The sequence below is a fragment of the Oncorhynchus mykiss genome, chromosome 1 (assembly GCF_057628025.1).
Source record: "Oncorhynchus mykiss isolate SJ-2025 chromosome 1, ASM5762802v1, whole genome shotgun sequence".
In the NCBI taxonomy this organism is placed as follows: domain Eukaryota; kingdom Metazoa; phylum Chordata; class Actinopteri; order Salmoniformes; family Salmonidae; genus Oncorhynchus; species Oncorhynchus mykiss.
In genome coordinates this window covers 1,594,440-1,609,959 of record NC_143022.1, presented here as the reverse complement: position 1 = coordinate 1,609,959, position 15,520 = coordinate 1,594,440, and the positions used below count along the sequence as shown (strand labels likewise).

The following is a 15,520-nucleotide window of genomic DNA, read 5'->3' as shown; positions in this document are numbered from 1 at the left end:
ATATTAGGTTTTGTTGTGAATTGTTAGATATTAGGTTTTGTTGTGGAATTGTTAGATATTAGGTTTTGTTGTGGAATTGTTAGATATTAGGTTTTGTTGTGGAATTGTTAGATATTAGGTTTTGTTGTGGAATTGTTAGATATTAGGTTTTGTTGTGGAATTGTTAGATATTAGGTTTTGTTGTGAATTGTTAGATATTAGGTTTTGTTGTGGAATTGTTAGATATTAGGTTTGTTGTGGAATTGTTAGATATTAGGTTTTGTTGTGGAATTGTTAGATAATAGGTTTTGTTGTGGAATTGTTAGATATTAGGTTTGTTGTGGAATTGTTAAATATTAGGTTTTGTTAGATATTAGGTTTTGTTAGATATTAGGTTTTGTTGTGAATTGTTAGATATTAGGTTTTGTTGTGGAATTGTTAGATATTAGGTTTGTTGTGGAATTGTTAGATATTAGGTTTTGTTGTGGAATTGTTAGATATTAGGTTTTGTTGTGGAATTGTTAGATATTAGGTTTTGTTGTGGAATTGTTAGATAATAGGTTTTGTTAGATATTAGGTTTGTTGTGGAATTGTTAGATATTAGGTTTTGTTAGATATTAGGTTTGTTGTGGAATTGTTAGATATTAGGTTTGTTGTGGAATTGTTAGATATTAGGTTTTGTTGAGGAATTGTTAGATATTAGGTTTTGTTGTGGAATTGTTAGATAATAGGTTTTGTTAGATATTAGGTTTGTTGTGGAATTGTTAGATATTAGGTTTGTTGTGGAATTGTTAGATATTAGGTTTTGTTGTGGAATTGTTAAATATTAGGTTTTGTTAGATATTAGGTTTTGTTAGATATTAGGTTTGTTGTGGAATTGTTAGATATTAGGTTTTGTTGTGGAATTGTTAGATATTAGGTTTTGTTGTGGAATTGTTAGATATTAGGTTTTGTTGTGGAATTGTTAGATATTAGGTTTGTTGTGGAATTGTTAGATATTAGGTTTTGTTAGATATTAGGTTTTGTTAGATATTAGGTTTTGTTGTGAATTGTTAGATATTAGGTTTTGTTGTGGATTTGTTAGATATTAGGTTTTGTTAGATATTAGGTTTGTTGTGGAATTGTTAGATATTAGGTTTTGTTAGATATTAGGTTTTGTTAGATATTAGGTTTGTTGTGGAATTGTTAGATATTAGGTTTTGTTGTGGAATTGTTAGATATTAGGTTTTGTTGTGGAATTGTTAGATATTAGGTTTTGTTGTGGAATTGTTAGATATTAGGTTTGTTGTGGAATTGTTAGATATTAGGTTTTGTTGTGGATTGTTAGATATTAGGTTTTGTTGTGGAATTGTTAGATATTAGGTTTGTTGTGAATTGTTAGATATTAGGTTTTGTTGTGGAATTGTTAAATATTAGGTTTTGTTGTGGAATTGTTAGATATTAGGTTTTGTTGTGGAATTGTTAGATATTAGGTTTTGTTGTGAATTGTTAGATATTAGGTTTGTTGTGGAATTGTTAAATATTAGGTTTTGTTAGATATTAGGTTTTGTTAGATATTAGGTTTTGTTGTGAATTGTTAGATATTAGGTTTTGTTGTGGAATTGTTAGATATTAGGTTTGTTGTGGAATTGTTAGATATTAGGTTTTGTTGTGGAATTGTTAGATATTAGGTTTTGTTGTGGAATTGTTAGATATTAGGTTTGTTGTGGAATTGTTAGATATTAGGTTTGTTGTGGAATTGTTAGATATGACATGTTAGATACTGCTAAGCATAAGCATTTCACTACACTCACAATAACATCTGTTAACCATGTGTATGTGACCAATAACATCTGCTAACCATGTGTATGTGACCAATAACATCTGTTAACCATGTGTATGTGACCAATAACATCTGCTAACCATGTGTATGTGACCAATAACATCTGTTAACCATGTGTATGTGACCAATAACATCTGCTAACCATGTGTATGTGACCAATAACATCTGCTAACCATGTGACCAATAACATCTGCTAACCATGTATGTGACCAATAACATCTGCTAACCATGTGTATGTGACCAATAACATCTGCTAACCATGTGTATGTGACCAATAACATCTGCTAACCATGTGTATGTGACCAATAACATCTGCTAACCATGTATATGACCAATAACATCTGCTAACCATCTGTATGTGACCAATAACATCTGCTAACCATGTGGATGTGACCAATAACATCTGCTAACCATGTGTATGTGACCAATAACATCTGTTAACCATGTTTATGTGACCAATAACATCTGCTAACCATGTGTATGTGACCAATAACATCTGCTAACCATGTGACCAATAACATCTGCTAACCATGTGACCAATAACATCTGCTAACCATGTATGTGACCAATAACATCTGCTAACCATGTGTATGTGACCAATAACATCTGCTAACCATGTGTATGTGACCAATAACATCTGCTAACCATGTGTATGTGACCAATAACATCTGCTAACCATGTGTATGTGACCAATAACATCTGTTAACCATGTGTATGTGACCAATAACATCTGCTAACCATGTGTATGTGACCAATAACATCTGCTAACCATGTGACCAATAACATCTGCTAACCATGTATGTGACCAATAACATCTGCTAACCATGTGACCAATAACATCTGCTAACCATGTGTATGTGACCAATAACATCTGCTAACCATGTGTATGTGACCAATAACATCTGCTACCCATGTGTATGTGACCAATAACATCTGCTAACCATGTATATGACCAATAACATCTGCTAACCATCTGTATGTGACCAATAACATCTGCTAACCATCTGTATGTGACCAATAACATTTGATTTGATTTTGTCTGCTGCCTTAAGATTTACAATGGGTGTGAGGTGTTATAAAACCCCCACCTGTCTATCTCCTCACCTCTGGTGGGTGTGAGCGATATCTCTGTAGGACTGTGGTCCACGGTAACCTGACTCGACCAGGCATGACAATAAAATAACATTAACCCTAACCCCACAACATGACCCCTCCCCGCCCAACAAAACTGCTATGACAACAGGTCAGCCATGAGGTCAGTCAGCACATGTATCAACATATCAAAAGTTTGATGACTTTTTCATCATAAACATACGATTTTATGCTCATCTAATTGGTTGCAGTCGTGCACCATGAAGTCAACACGTTACGTATCAGCAATCAGAAGATAACTTCTCAATTGAACTCTCATAAACATATATTAATGCTCATTCAGACATTCAGAGCTCAATCTATATTTGATAGGAGTCCTGTGGTATGTTTGAGACACTGCCCTCAACCAGGACGGTATCAACTGTTTCCTGTAGTTGTATCGAAGCTAAGGGTTAGGAAATGTCTTACAACTTGCACATCGGTTCTGGCCCGATAATATGTCTTATGGAAAAAGGGTTGACAGTGGGTGTTTCCATAATGACAATCTAAATAGCCTACCTACAACTGGTCAAATGTTGTCACGATGTGCACTCGTGCTGCCTTGTCTCCTCTCACTCACACTCAGTGTTGCCAATTTAGTGACTTTTAGGACAGCCAATAGCTAGCTACCTTCCTTACTGAGGAGTTGGCAACACTGCTCACACTCTGCTGCCTCCTACAGCGCTCAGTCTCAACACACACCTCTCACTCAGCAACAGCCTCCTGAAATAATCGTGTGAGTTGTTCTTATTTCTATCACCGGCGCTGCTGCCTTTATAAATCCTCCACGTTGGACCCACATGATTGACAGCTAAACAAGGCATGAAAACAGATGACGTAGCTAGATTTTTAGCCTTGTCACGGGGCGTTTTCGAATTGAAAGCATCCTGCATTCCTCCCTTGAAGAAGCTTAATGATTGATCTGCTGTAGGTGTAAGCACATAACTTTCACCTATCCATCAACCAACAGGTGCATCCCATATCGGAAATGGTATCATTATAAATTAATTGATACAGATATTGATTTGCTATCCTCTCCCTGACTTTGTAGATGTGTAGCCCGAAATGTTTAATAGACTTTTGAATCGATGTCAATGTGCCATTATGTGACTGATACGTACCTGCCGGTTCGTCTTTTCACTGATATTCTCGCTTTAAATCATCCAGAATAAAGCTCTTTACCTGCATTGTCGACTACAACCTAAAGAAGGAAACTTTTAGCAACTTTTGAGAAGGGACTCAAACGCTAAAATGCACGCATTTTCCCTCTAAATGAAAAAAAACAACATTTTCTGTTGTACATATGCAGCACCTAGCAACAAATGTAGCTACATTTTTTTTTTAAAGAAGGAAACTTTTAGCAACTTTTGAAAAGGGACTCAAACGCTAAAATGCACGCATTTTCCCTCTAAATGAAAAAAATAAACATTTTCTGTCACAACACATGTACCTGGCTGCAAAAGCGCATTGTGAGAGACATCTGCAGCAATTTCAGTAAATTGCCAATCATTTTTGGCTGACCGCAACAGCAGTAGTATGGGTTCGACGAGACAAACCCAATGAATATAGTTGCTCACGAATGTTTGATCATGAACAGAACTTACAACATCAATCAACATGTCTACAATCAAAATTGTACAGAAAAGAGTAGGAGTCTGTCTGTACCTGAACAAATGTCAAATCATGTTTTTTTTGACAGTCAATTTGAGTAACGTTTACTGTTTTTCTACGTAATGACGCAGTTTTACGTTTTCACGCAATGACATCACAACGTCATCTAGCAACTTTTAGCAACAAATCAACCTGCGTCTAATATATATATATATATATATATATATATATATGTACAGTGTACTTTGGACTTGCCTCGCCTAGTCACAAATTTAATTTAAGCCCACCATTTGTGTCACTTATGGGAAAATGTGTGATTAATGATGACTTCAGAAATTAGAGAGACTTCGCCACCAATTGCTGCTGGTGTATGGATAGCTGTCATATCAAGTTTCATCAATGGATCGACGTTCGTGCTTCAAAAAAAGGGAATTTTACGATCCCGTAAAAGAGGTAGAGTGCTGGGGGGAAAGAATCCCATGTATTATCATGTTTGTAGGGTCATTTGTTGGCTACAATGTTGTAATATCCTCAGACACAGTAACATTACTACTGTACAGTAAGTACACCATCTCTTAACTTCATTCGGTTCCTCTTGACTTTTCGTGATTTTTCTGCAAAAAAAAAATGAATGCTGCTTTCGTGGCATAACTAGAATTGTACATGGAAATCAGAGGGTGACTACCGTACTGTTAATAACACAAACACTGCATGTAATGTCATTCTTTTTTAGGTGGGTCCTATCTAAAAGATGGCGTATGGTGGAGCGGTACACTCTCCAGTAAGTAGCCGAGTTAACAGCGCCACCTGTCATTTATTAACTGTATTACATCCTCATGGATATTTCTGTCACACACAGGATTCTCCTAATAATAAAGACATTTTACTACATTAACTATCACTACTCACTGATTTCGTTTATGTGATTGATCATATTTAATGAATTCAATTGACCTCTGAACTCCTCCGAACAAGTGATTGTGGGACAGATTGGGAACTTCCTGGCCTATAACGCAGCCCCTGCTGTGGTGGTCACACCTTTAGGAGCCCTGGGGGTGCTGTTTGGGTGAGTTATTGATTGGCATGTTATCATTCAGTGTGTGACTACTATTGTCTTTTGTTTTCTGGTGGGAGTGTTTACAGTGATGTGATGTTTGCTACAGTACAGGGGTGTTTACAGTGATGTTTGCTACAGTACAGGGGTGTTTACAGTGATGTGATGTTTGCTACAGTACAGGGGTGTTTACAGTGATGTGATGTTTGCTACAGTACAGGGGTGTTTATAGTGATGTGATGTTTGCTACAGTACAGGGGTGTTTACAGTGATGTTTGCTACAGTACAGGGGTGTTTACAGTGATGTTTGCTACAGTACAGGGGTGTTTACAGTGATGTTTGCTACAGTACAGGGGTGTTTATAGTGATGTGATGTTTGCTACAGTACAGGGGTGTTTATAGTGATGTTTGCTACAGTACAGGAGTGTTTACAGTGATGTTTGCTACAGTACAGGAGTGTTTACAGTGATGTGATGTTTGCTACAGTACAGGGGTGTTTACAGTGATGTTTGCTACAGTACAGGGGTGTTTACAGTGATGTGATGTTTGCTACAGTACAGGAGTGTTTACAGTGATGTTTGCTACAGTACAGGAGTGTTTATAGTGATGTGATGTTTGCTACAGTACAGGAGTGTTTACAGTGATGTTATGTTTGCTACAGTACAGGAGTGTTTATGGTGATGTGATGTTTGCTACAGTACAGGAGTGTTTACAGTGATGTGATGTTTGCTACAGTACAGGAGTGTTTACAGTGATGTTTGCTACAGTACAGGGGTGTTTACAGTGATGTGATGTTTGCTACAGTACAGGAGTGTTTACAGTGATGTGATGTTTGCTACAGTACAGGGATGTTTACAGTGATGTGATGTTTGCTACAGTACAGGGGTGTTTACAGTGATGTGATGTTTGCTACAGTACAGGAGTGTTTACAGTGATGTTTGCTACAGTACAGGGGTGTTTACAGTGATGTTTGCTACAGTACAGGGGTGTTTACAGTGATGTGATGTTTGCTACAGTACAGGGGTGTTTACAGTGATGTTTGCTACAGTACAGGAGTGTTTACAGTGATGTGATGTTTGCTACAGTACAGGGGTGTTTACAGTGATGTTTGCTACAGTACAGGGGTGTTTACAGTGATGTGATGTTTGCTACAGTACAGGGGTGTTTACAGTGATGTGATGTTTGCTACAGTACAGGAGTGTTTACAGTGATGTTTGCTACAGTACACGGGTGTTTACAGTGATGTGATGTTTGCTACAGTACAGGAGTGTTTACAGTGATGTGATGTTTGCTACAGTACAGGGGTGTTTACAGTGATGCGATGTTTGCTACAGTACAGGGGTGTTTACAGTGATGTTTGCTACAGTACAGGGGTGTTTACAGTGATGTGATGTTTGCTACAGTACAGGAGTGTTTACAGTGATGTTTGCTACAGTACAGGAGTGTTTACAGTGATGTGATGTTTGCTACAGTACAGGGGTGTTTACAGTGATGTTTGCTACAGTACAGGGGTGTTTACAGTGATGTGATGTTTGCTACAGTACAGGGGTGTTTACAGTGATGTTTGCTACAGTACAGGAGTGTTTACAGTGATGTGATGTTTGCTACAGTACAGGGGTGTTTACAGTGATGTTTGCTACAGTACAGGGGTGTTTACAGTGATGTGATGTTTGCTACAGTACAGGAGTGTTTACAGTGATGTGATGTTTGCTACAGTACAGGGGTGTTTACAGTGATGTTTGCTACAGTACAGGAGTGTTTACAGTGATGTGATGTTTGCTACAGTACAGGGGTGTTTACAGTGATGTGATGTTTGCTACAGTACAGGAGTGTTTACAGTGATGTTTGCTACAGTACAGGGGTGTTTACAGTGATGTTTGCTACAGTACAAAGGTGTTTACAGTGATGTGATGTTTGCTACAGTACAGGGGTGTTTACAGTGATGTGATGTTTGCTACAGTACAGGAGTGTTTACAGTGATGTTTGCTACAGTACAGGGGTGTTTACAGTGATGTGATGTTTGCTACAGTACAGGAGTGTTTATGGTGATGTTTGCTACAGTACAGGAGTGTTTACAGTGATGTGATGTTTGCTACAGTACAGGAGTTTTACAGAGATGTTTGCTACAGTACAGGAGTGTTTACAGTGATGTTTGCTACAGTACAGGGGTGTTTACAGTGATGTGATGTTTGCTACAGTACAGGAGTGTTTACAGTGATGTGATGTTTGCTACAGTACAGGGGTGTTTACAGTGATGCGATGTTTGCTACAGTACAGGGGTGTTTACAGTGATGTTTGCTACAGTACAGGGGTGTTTACAGTGATGTGATGTTTGCTACAGTACAGGAGTGTTTACAGTGATGTTTGCTACAGTACAGGAGTGTTTACAGTGATGTGATGTTTGCTACAGTACAGGGGTGTTTACAGTGATGTTTGCTACAGTACAGGGGTGTTTACAGTGATGTGATGTTTGCTACAGTACAGGGGTGTTTACAGTGATGTGATGTTTGCTACAGTACAGGGGTGTTTACAGTGATGTGATGTTTGCTACAGTACAGGAGTGTTTACAGTGATGTTTGCTACAGTACAGGGGTGTTTACAGTGATGTTTGCTACAGTACAGGGGTGTTTACAGTGATGTGATGTTTGCTACAGTACAGGGGTGTTTACAGTGATGTTTGCTACAGTACAGGGGTGTTTACAGTGATGTGATGTTTGCTACAGTACAGGGGTGTTTACAGTGATGTTTGCTACAGTACAGGAGTGTTTACAGTGATGTGATGTTTGCTACAGTACAGGGGTGTTTACAGTGATGTTTGCTACAGTACAGGGGTGTTTACAGTGATGTGATGTTTGCTACAGTACAGGAGTGTTTACAGTGATGTGATGTTTGCTACAGTACAGGGGTGTTTACAGTGATGTTTGCTACAGTACAGGAGTGTTTACAGTGATGTGATGTTTGCTACAGTACAGGGGTGTTTACAGTGATGTTTGCTACAGTACAGGAGTGTTTACAGTGATGTGATGTTTGCTACAGTACAGGGGTGTTTACAGTGATGTGATGTTTGCTACAGTACAGGAGTGTTTACAGTGATGTTTGCTACAGTACAGGGGTGTTTACAGTGATGTTTGCTACAGTACAGGGGTGTTTACAGTGATGTGATGTTTGCTACAGTACAGGGGTGTTTACAGTGATGTGATGTTTGCTACAGTACAGGAGTGTTTACAGTGATGTTTGCTACAGTACAGGGGTGTTTACAGTGATGTGATGTTTGCTACAGTACAGGAGTGTTTATGGTGATGTGATGTTTGCTACAGTACAGGAGTGTTTACAGTGATGTGATGTTTGCTACAGTACAGGAGTGTTTACAGTGATGTTTGCTACAGTACAGGAGTGTTTACAGTGATGTTTGCTACAGTACAGGGGTGTTTACAGTGATGTGATGTTTGCTACAGTACAGGAGTGTTTACAGTGATGTGATGTTTGCTACAGTACAGGAGTGTTTACAGTGATGGTTGATACAGTACAGGGGTGTTTACAGTGATGTGATGTTTGCTACAGTACAGGGGTGTTTACAGTGATGTTTGCTACAGTACAGGAGTGTTTACAGTGATGTGATGTTTGCTACAGTACAGGAGTGTTTACAGTGATGTTTGCTACAGTACAGTGGTGTTTACAGTGATGTTTGCTACAGTACAGGGGTGTTTACAGTGATGTGATGTTTGCTACAGTACAGGAGTGTTTACAGTGATGTTTGCTACAGTACAGGGGTGTTTACAGTGATGTTTGCTACAGTACAGGGGTGTTTACAGTGATGTGATGTTTGCTACAGTACAGGAGTGTTTACAGTGATGTTTGCTACAGTACAGGAGTGTTTACAGTGATGTGATGTTTGCTACAGTACAGGGGTGTTTACAGTGATGTGATGTTTGCTACAGTACAGGAGTGTTTACAGTGATGTGATGTTTGCTACAGTACAGGGGTGTTTACAGTGATGTGATGTTTGCTACGGTACAGGAGTGTTTACAGTGATGTGATGTTTGCTACAGTACAGGGGTGTTTACAGTGATGTTTGCTACAGTACAGGGGTGTTTACAGTGATGTGATGTTTGCTACAGTACAGGAGTGTTTACAGTGATGTTTGCTACAGTACAGGGGTGTTTACAGTGATGTTTGCTACAGTACAGGGGTGTTTACAGTGATGTGATGTTTGCTACAGTACAGGAGTGTTTACAGTGATGTTTGCTACAGTACAGGAGTGTTTACAGTGATGTGATGTTTGCTACAGTACAGGGGTGTTTACAGTGATGTGATGTTTGCTACAGTACAGGAGTGTTTACAGTGATGTGATGTTTGCTACAGTACAGGAGTGTTTATAGTGATGTGATGTTTGCTACAGTACAGGGGTGTTTACAGTGATGTTTGCTACAGTACAGGAGTGTTTACAGTGATGTTTGCTACAGTACAGGGGTGTTTACAGTGATGTTTGCTACAGTACAGGGGTGTTTACAGTGATGTGATGTTTGCTACAGTACAGGAGTGTTTACAGTGATGTGATGTTTGCTACAGTACAGGGGTGTTTACAGTGATGTGATGTTTGCTACAGTACAGGGGTGTTTACAGTGATGTGATGTTTGCTACAGTACAGGGATGTTTACAGTGATGTGATCTTTGCCTAGCTAGCTAACTGCATGCCTCCCTGTTTTGATCACTGAAATGTTTGCTTTGTGATCCAGGGCTGTTCTGGCCTCCTATATCCTCCAGGAACAGCTGAATGTCCTGGGGAAGCTGGGCTGTGTGTTGTGTTGCTGTGGTTCTGTCGTGCTCATCATTCACTCCCCTAAATCAGAGAGCGTCACCTCTAGTCTGGAGCTGGAAGAGAGGCTTGCTGATCCAGGTGGGTGGGACCTGGACATGGTTATTACATACCAAATGGCACCCTATTCGCTATATAGTGCACTACTTTAGACCAGAGCCCTATTCCCTATATAGTGCACTACTTTAGACCAGAGCCCTATTCCCTATATAGTGCACTACTTTAGACCAGAGCCCTATTCCCTAAATAGTGCACTACTTTAGACTAGAGCCCTATTCCCTATATAGTGCACTACATTAGACTAGAGCCCTATTCCCTATATAGTGCACTACATTAGACTAGAGCCATATTCCCTATATAGTGCACTACATTAGACTAGAGCCCTATTCCCTATATAGTGTACTACTTTAGACTAGAGCCCTATTCCCTATATAGTGCACTACATTAGACTAGAGCCCTATTCCCTATATAGTGCACTACATTAGACTAGAGCCCTATTCCCTATATAGTGCATTACTTTAGACTAGAGCCCTATTCCCTATATAGTGCACTACATTAGACTAGAGCCCTATTCCCTATATAGTGCACTACATTAGACTAGAGCCCTATTCCCTATATAGTGCACTACATTAGACTAGAGCCCTATTCCCTATATAGTGCACTACATTAGACTAGAGCCCTATTCCCTATATAGTGCACTACATTAGACTAGAGCCCTATTCCCTATATAGTGCACTACATTAGACTAGAGCCCTATTCCCTATATAGTGCACTACATTAGACTAGAGCCCTATTCCCTATATAGTGCACTACATTAGACTAGAGCCCTATTCCCTATATAGTGCACTACATTAGACTAGAGCCCTATTCCCTATATAGTGCACTACATTAGACTAGAGCCCTATTCCCCATATAGTGCACTACATTAGACTAGAGCCCTATTCCCTATATAGTGCACTACATTAGACTAGAGCCCTATTCCCTATATAGTGCACTACATTAGACTAGAGCCCTATTCCCTATATAGTGCACTACATTAGACTAGAGCCCTATTCCCTATTTAGTGCACTACTTTAGACTAGAGCCCTATTCCCTATATAGTGCACTACATTAGACTAGAGCCCTATTCCCTATATAGTGCACTACATTAGACTAGAGCCCTATTCCCTATATAGTGCACTACTTTAGACTAGAGCCCTATTCCCCATATAGTGCACTACATTAGACTAGAGCCCTATTCCCCATATAGTGCACTACATTAGACTAGAGCCCTATTCCCTATATAGTGCACTACATTAGACTAGAGCCCTATTCCCTATATAGTGCACTACATTAGACTAGAGCCCTATTCCCTATATAGTGCACTACATTAGACTAGAGCCCTATTCCCTATATAGTGCACTACATTAGACTAGAGCCCTATTCCCTATATAGTGCACTACATTAGACTAGAGCCCTATTCCCTATATAGTGCACTACATTAGACTAGAGCCCTATTCCCTATATAGTGCACTACATTAGACTAGAGCCCTATTCCCTATATATACGGTACAAAGTCCATTGCTGTGAACTCCATTGACGTTGCACTGTTCAGAGTGCTCTGTACAAGGACATGTTATAGTTTGAACTAGCCCAGTCCTCTAAATAAGAACTTTACATCTAAGTTCAATTGAGAGTAATTCTGAGGTGTGTGAATGTTTTCTCTCCATGCAGTGTTCGTCGCCTATTCCTTGTTGGTGGTCCTACTACTGGTTGTGCTGATGGTGTGGGTGGCCCCAGCTCACGGCACGTCCAACATTATGGTGTACGTGTCCATCTGCTCCCTCCTGGGGAGTTTCACAGTCACCAGCTGTAAGGGGCTGGGCCTGGCTGCTCAGGATGCCTTCAGCGGGGGGCCTTCCAGCAGCCGAGCCCTAGGTCTCTTCCTGGGTCTACTGGGAACCCTGTCCGTCAGCATCCTCATCCAGTTCACCTTCATCAACAAGGCTCTGGAGCACTACAGCTCCAACATGTTTGAAGCCATTTACTATGTGACCTTCACATCTACAGTCCTCACCGCTTCAGCCATCTTGTTCAGAGAGTGGACCACAGTGGGTTTAGTAGACTGCATGGGCATGCTGTGTGGGCTAACCACTGTGGCTGTTGGGGTCCTGCTGCTCCGTATCTCCTCAGAGGCCTCACTCACCTGGAAACCAGCTGCTAGAGGACCAGATAAAATGGATTAATCAGAGGCTTGTCAGTCTCAGGGAGATTAATGCAGTGTTTATTGGTTCATTTGGGGCCATATTTTTTTTATCTTGAATAACATAGATATTGTGAATTGCATTTGTATCTAATAAAATACTTGAATATAAGTTGAAGAATTTTACTGTGGATTTGCGCACAACATATCTGTTGTGCAATATTTGTTGCTCGTCATTCTCAAGGGCTCAATGATAGTCATGTCCTGTTGTGTTCAAACACACTAAGCAGCATTGTTGCTGTATAATGTGCTAGATGTTTGCTATTCTAACACTTGTCAGTCAGTGTCAATCCACGTGGACTGGCTGTAACCAAAGAACCTAACTCGGGTGTCCGATTGAAAAGTCTAATTTCATTACAACTTACAACGTGGTCAACTTTGTCAGTATGGGGTCGTCTTTTATAATTAAGTGAAATTAACTCAATGATTTTGTATTTTTCTACAATAAAAGGCAAAAAAAAAATGGATTCTTATCTTGTGACGTGTTTGCAAGGCAGTTAACCTCCAACAACTGTGCCGATGACGTGGCTGTCGATTAGGCAGCCCCATGCATCTCTTATTCAGAGAGTTGGTTAAATGCACTCTGTGCTGCAACTGACTACGAATCCCCTTCACGGGGGAGAGTAGTTCAACCACCATTTCACTACAGCAGGCCTTCTAAATGTGGACCTGATGATGTGTTCTACCACACAGGTTATTATGACAGCTACCCACACGTCCTCTGTGAGAAACTACCAAAATAACATGTCATTCTTTTAGAGTCTTCTTCAGTCAGTTTGGAATCCCTTCATGTCCAATGACCATTCAGTCCATTTGTAAACCTTAGAACTATGCCTGTTCACATAAGCATTGTGGGTCATTGAATTATTTAGAGAGTAATTCTAGACAGTCACAACAGTGTGGCGGGGAACTGGGACTCTTTTTGTAACGTTGGATCGAAGGACTCACAAAGGCTGGAGAGAAAAGTGACAACATTTTGGTTGCATCTCGGCAGGTAATGTTAGAAATTATTCTCACTCATTCAATAACTGTAGGTATTATATTTGGATTTGTGTTATTGCTTGGAAAATACATTGCAGCTCTGAAGAAGCACTGTTTGTTGAATATCAGAGCAACTATATGTTTTACATAAAAATACAGTATGATATGATACAGTATGATATGATGGTATGATATGATACAGTATGATATGATACAGTATGATATGATGGTATGATATGATACAGTATGATATGATAGTATGATACAGTATGATACAATACAGTATGATATAGTATGATATGATAGTATTATACAGTATGATATGATATAGTATGATATGATACAGTATGATATGATACAGTATGATATGATGGTATGATATGATACAGTATGATATGATAGTATGATACAGTATGATATGATAGTATGATACAATACAGTATGATATGATATAGTATGATATGATAGTATGATACAGTATGATATGATATAGTATGATATGATGGTATGCTATGATACAGTATGATATGATACAGTATGATATGATAGTATGATACGATACAGTATGATACAGTATGATATGATATGGTATGATATGATAGTATGATACGATAAAGTATGATACAGTATGATATGATATGATACAGTATGATACGATACAGTATGATATGATACAGTATGTTACATTATGATATGATATAGTATGATATGATAAGAGTATGATATGGTACAGTATGATATGTTAGTTTGATATGATACAGTATGATACCGTATGATACAGTATGATATGATAGAGTATAATATGATACAGTTTGATATGATACAGTATGATACGATACAGTACGATATGATACAGTATGATATGATATAGTATGATACGATACAGTACGATATGATACAGTATGATATGATATAGTATGATACGATACAGTATGATATGATGGTATGATATGATACAGTATGATATGATAGTATGATACAGTATGATATGATAGTATGATACAATACAGTATGATATGATATAGTATGATATGATAGTATGATACAGTATGATATGATATAGTATGATACGATACAGTACGATATGATAGAGTATGATATGATATAGTATGATATGATACAGCATGATATGATGGTATGATATGATACAGTATGATATGATAGTATGATACAGTATGATATGATGGTATGATACAATACAGTATGATATGATATAGTATGATATGATAGTATGATACAGTATGATATGATATAGTATGATATGATGGTATGATATGATACAGTATGATATGATACAGTATGATATGATAGTATGATACGATACAGTATGATACAGTATGATATGATATGGTATGAAATGATAGTATGATACGATAAAGTATGATACAGTATGATATGATATGATACAGTATGATACGATACAGTATGATATGATACAGTATGTTACATTATGATATGATATAGTATGATATGATAAGAGTATGATATGATACAGTATGATATGATAGTTTGATATGATACAGTATGATACCGTATGATACAGTATGATATGATAGAGTATAATATGATACAGTTTGATATGATACAGTATGATACGATACAGTACGATATGATACAGTATGATATGATATAGTATGATACGATACAGTACGATATGATACAGTATGATATGATATAGTATGATACGATACAGTATGATACGATACGGTATGATAAGACTGACAAGAACATTTCACTAAACTGTATAGGCTTAGTTAAAAATGCGTTAAAACATTTCGAGGTGTAACAATCTATTTAGAATGTGGCAATCAAATAGGGCACTTTATTAATTAAAGTTTTCACTAAAATATTCATCTAGAGAATTTCTGGTAGAACGAGTCTAAC

General features: G+C 38.3%; 1 protein-coding gene across 1 annotated transcript; it reads left to right on the top strand.

The window, feature by feature from the left end:
• Positions 1 to 3,673: 3,673 nt before the first annotated feature.
• On the top strand, positions 3,674 to 12,767 carry nipa1 (NIPA magnesium transporter 1). The gene is made up of 5 exons (XM_021608020.3): positions 3,674 to 4,996; positions 5,277 to 5,324; positions 5,519 to 5,609; positions 10,334 to 10,494; positions 12,127 to 12,767. The coding sequence occupies exons 1-5, from the start codon at positions 4,864 to 4,866 to the stop codon at positions 12,636 to 12,638; spliced, it is 945 nt and encodes a 314-aa protein (XP_021463695.2). The 5' UTR covers positions 3,674 to 4,863; the 3' UTR covers positions 12,639 to 12,767.
• The last annotated feature ends 2,753 nt before the right edge of the window (positions 12,768 to 15,520 follow it).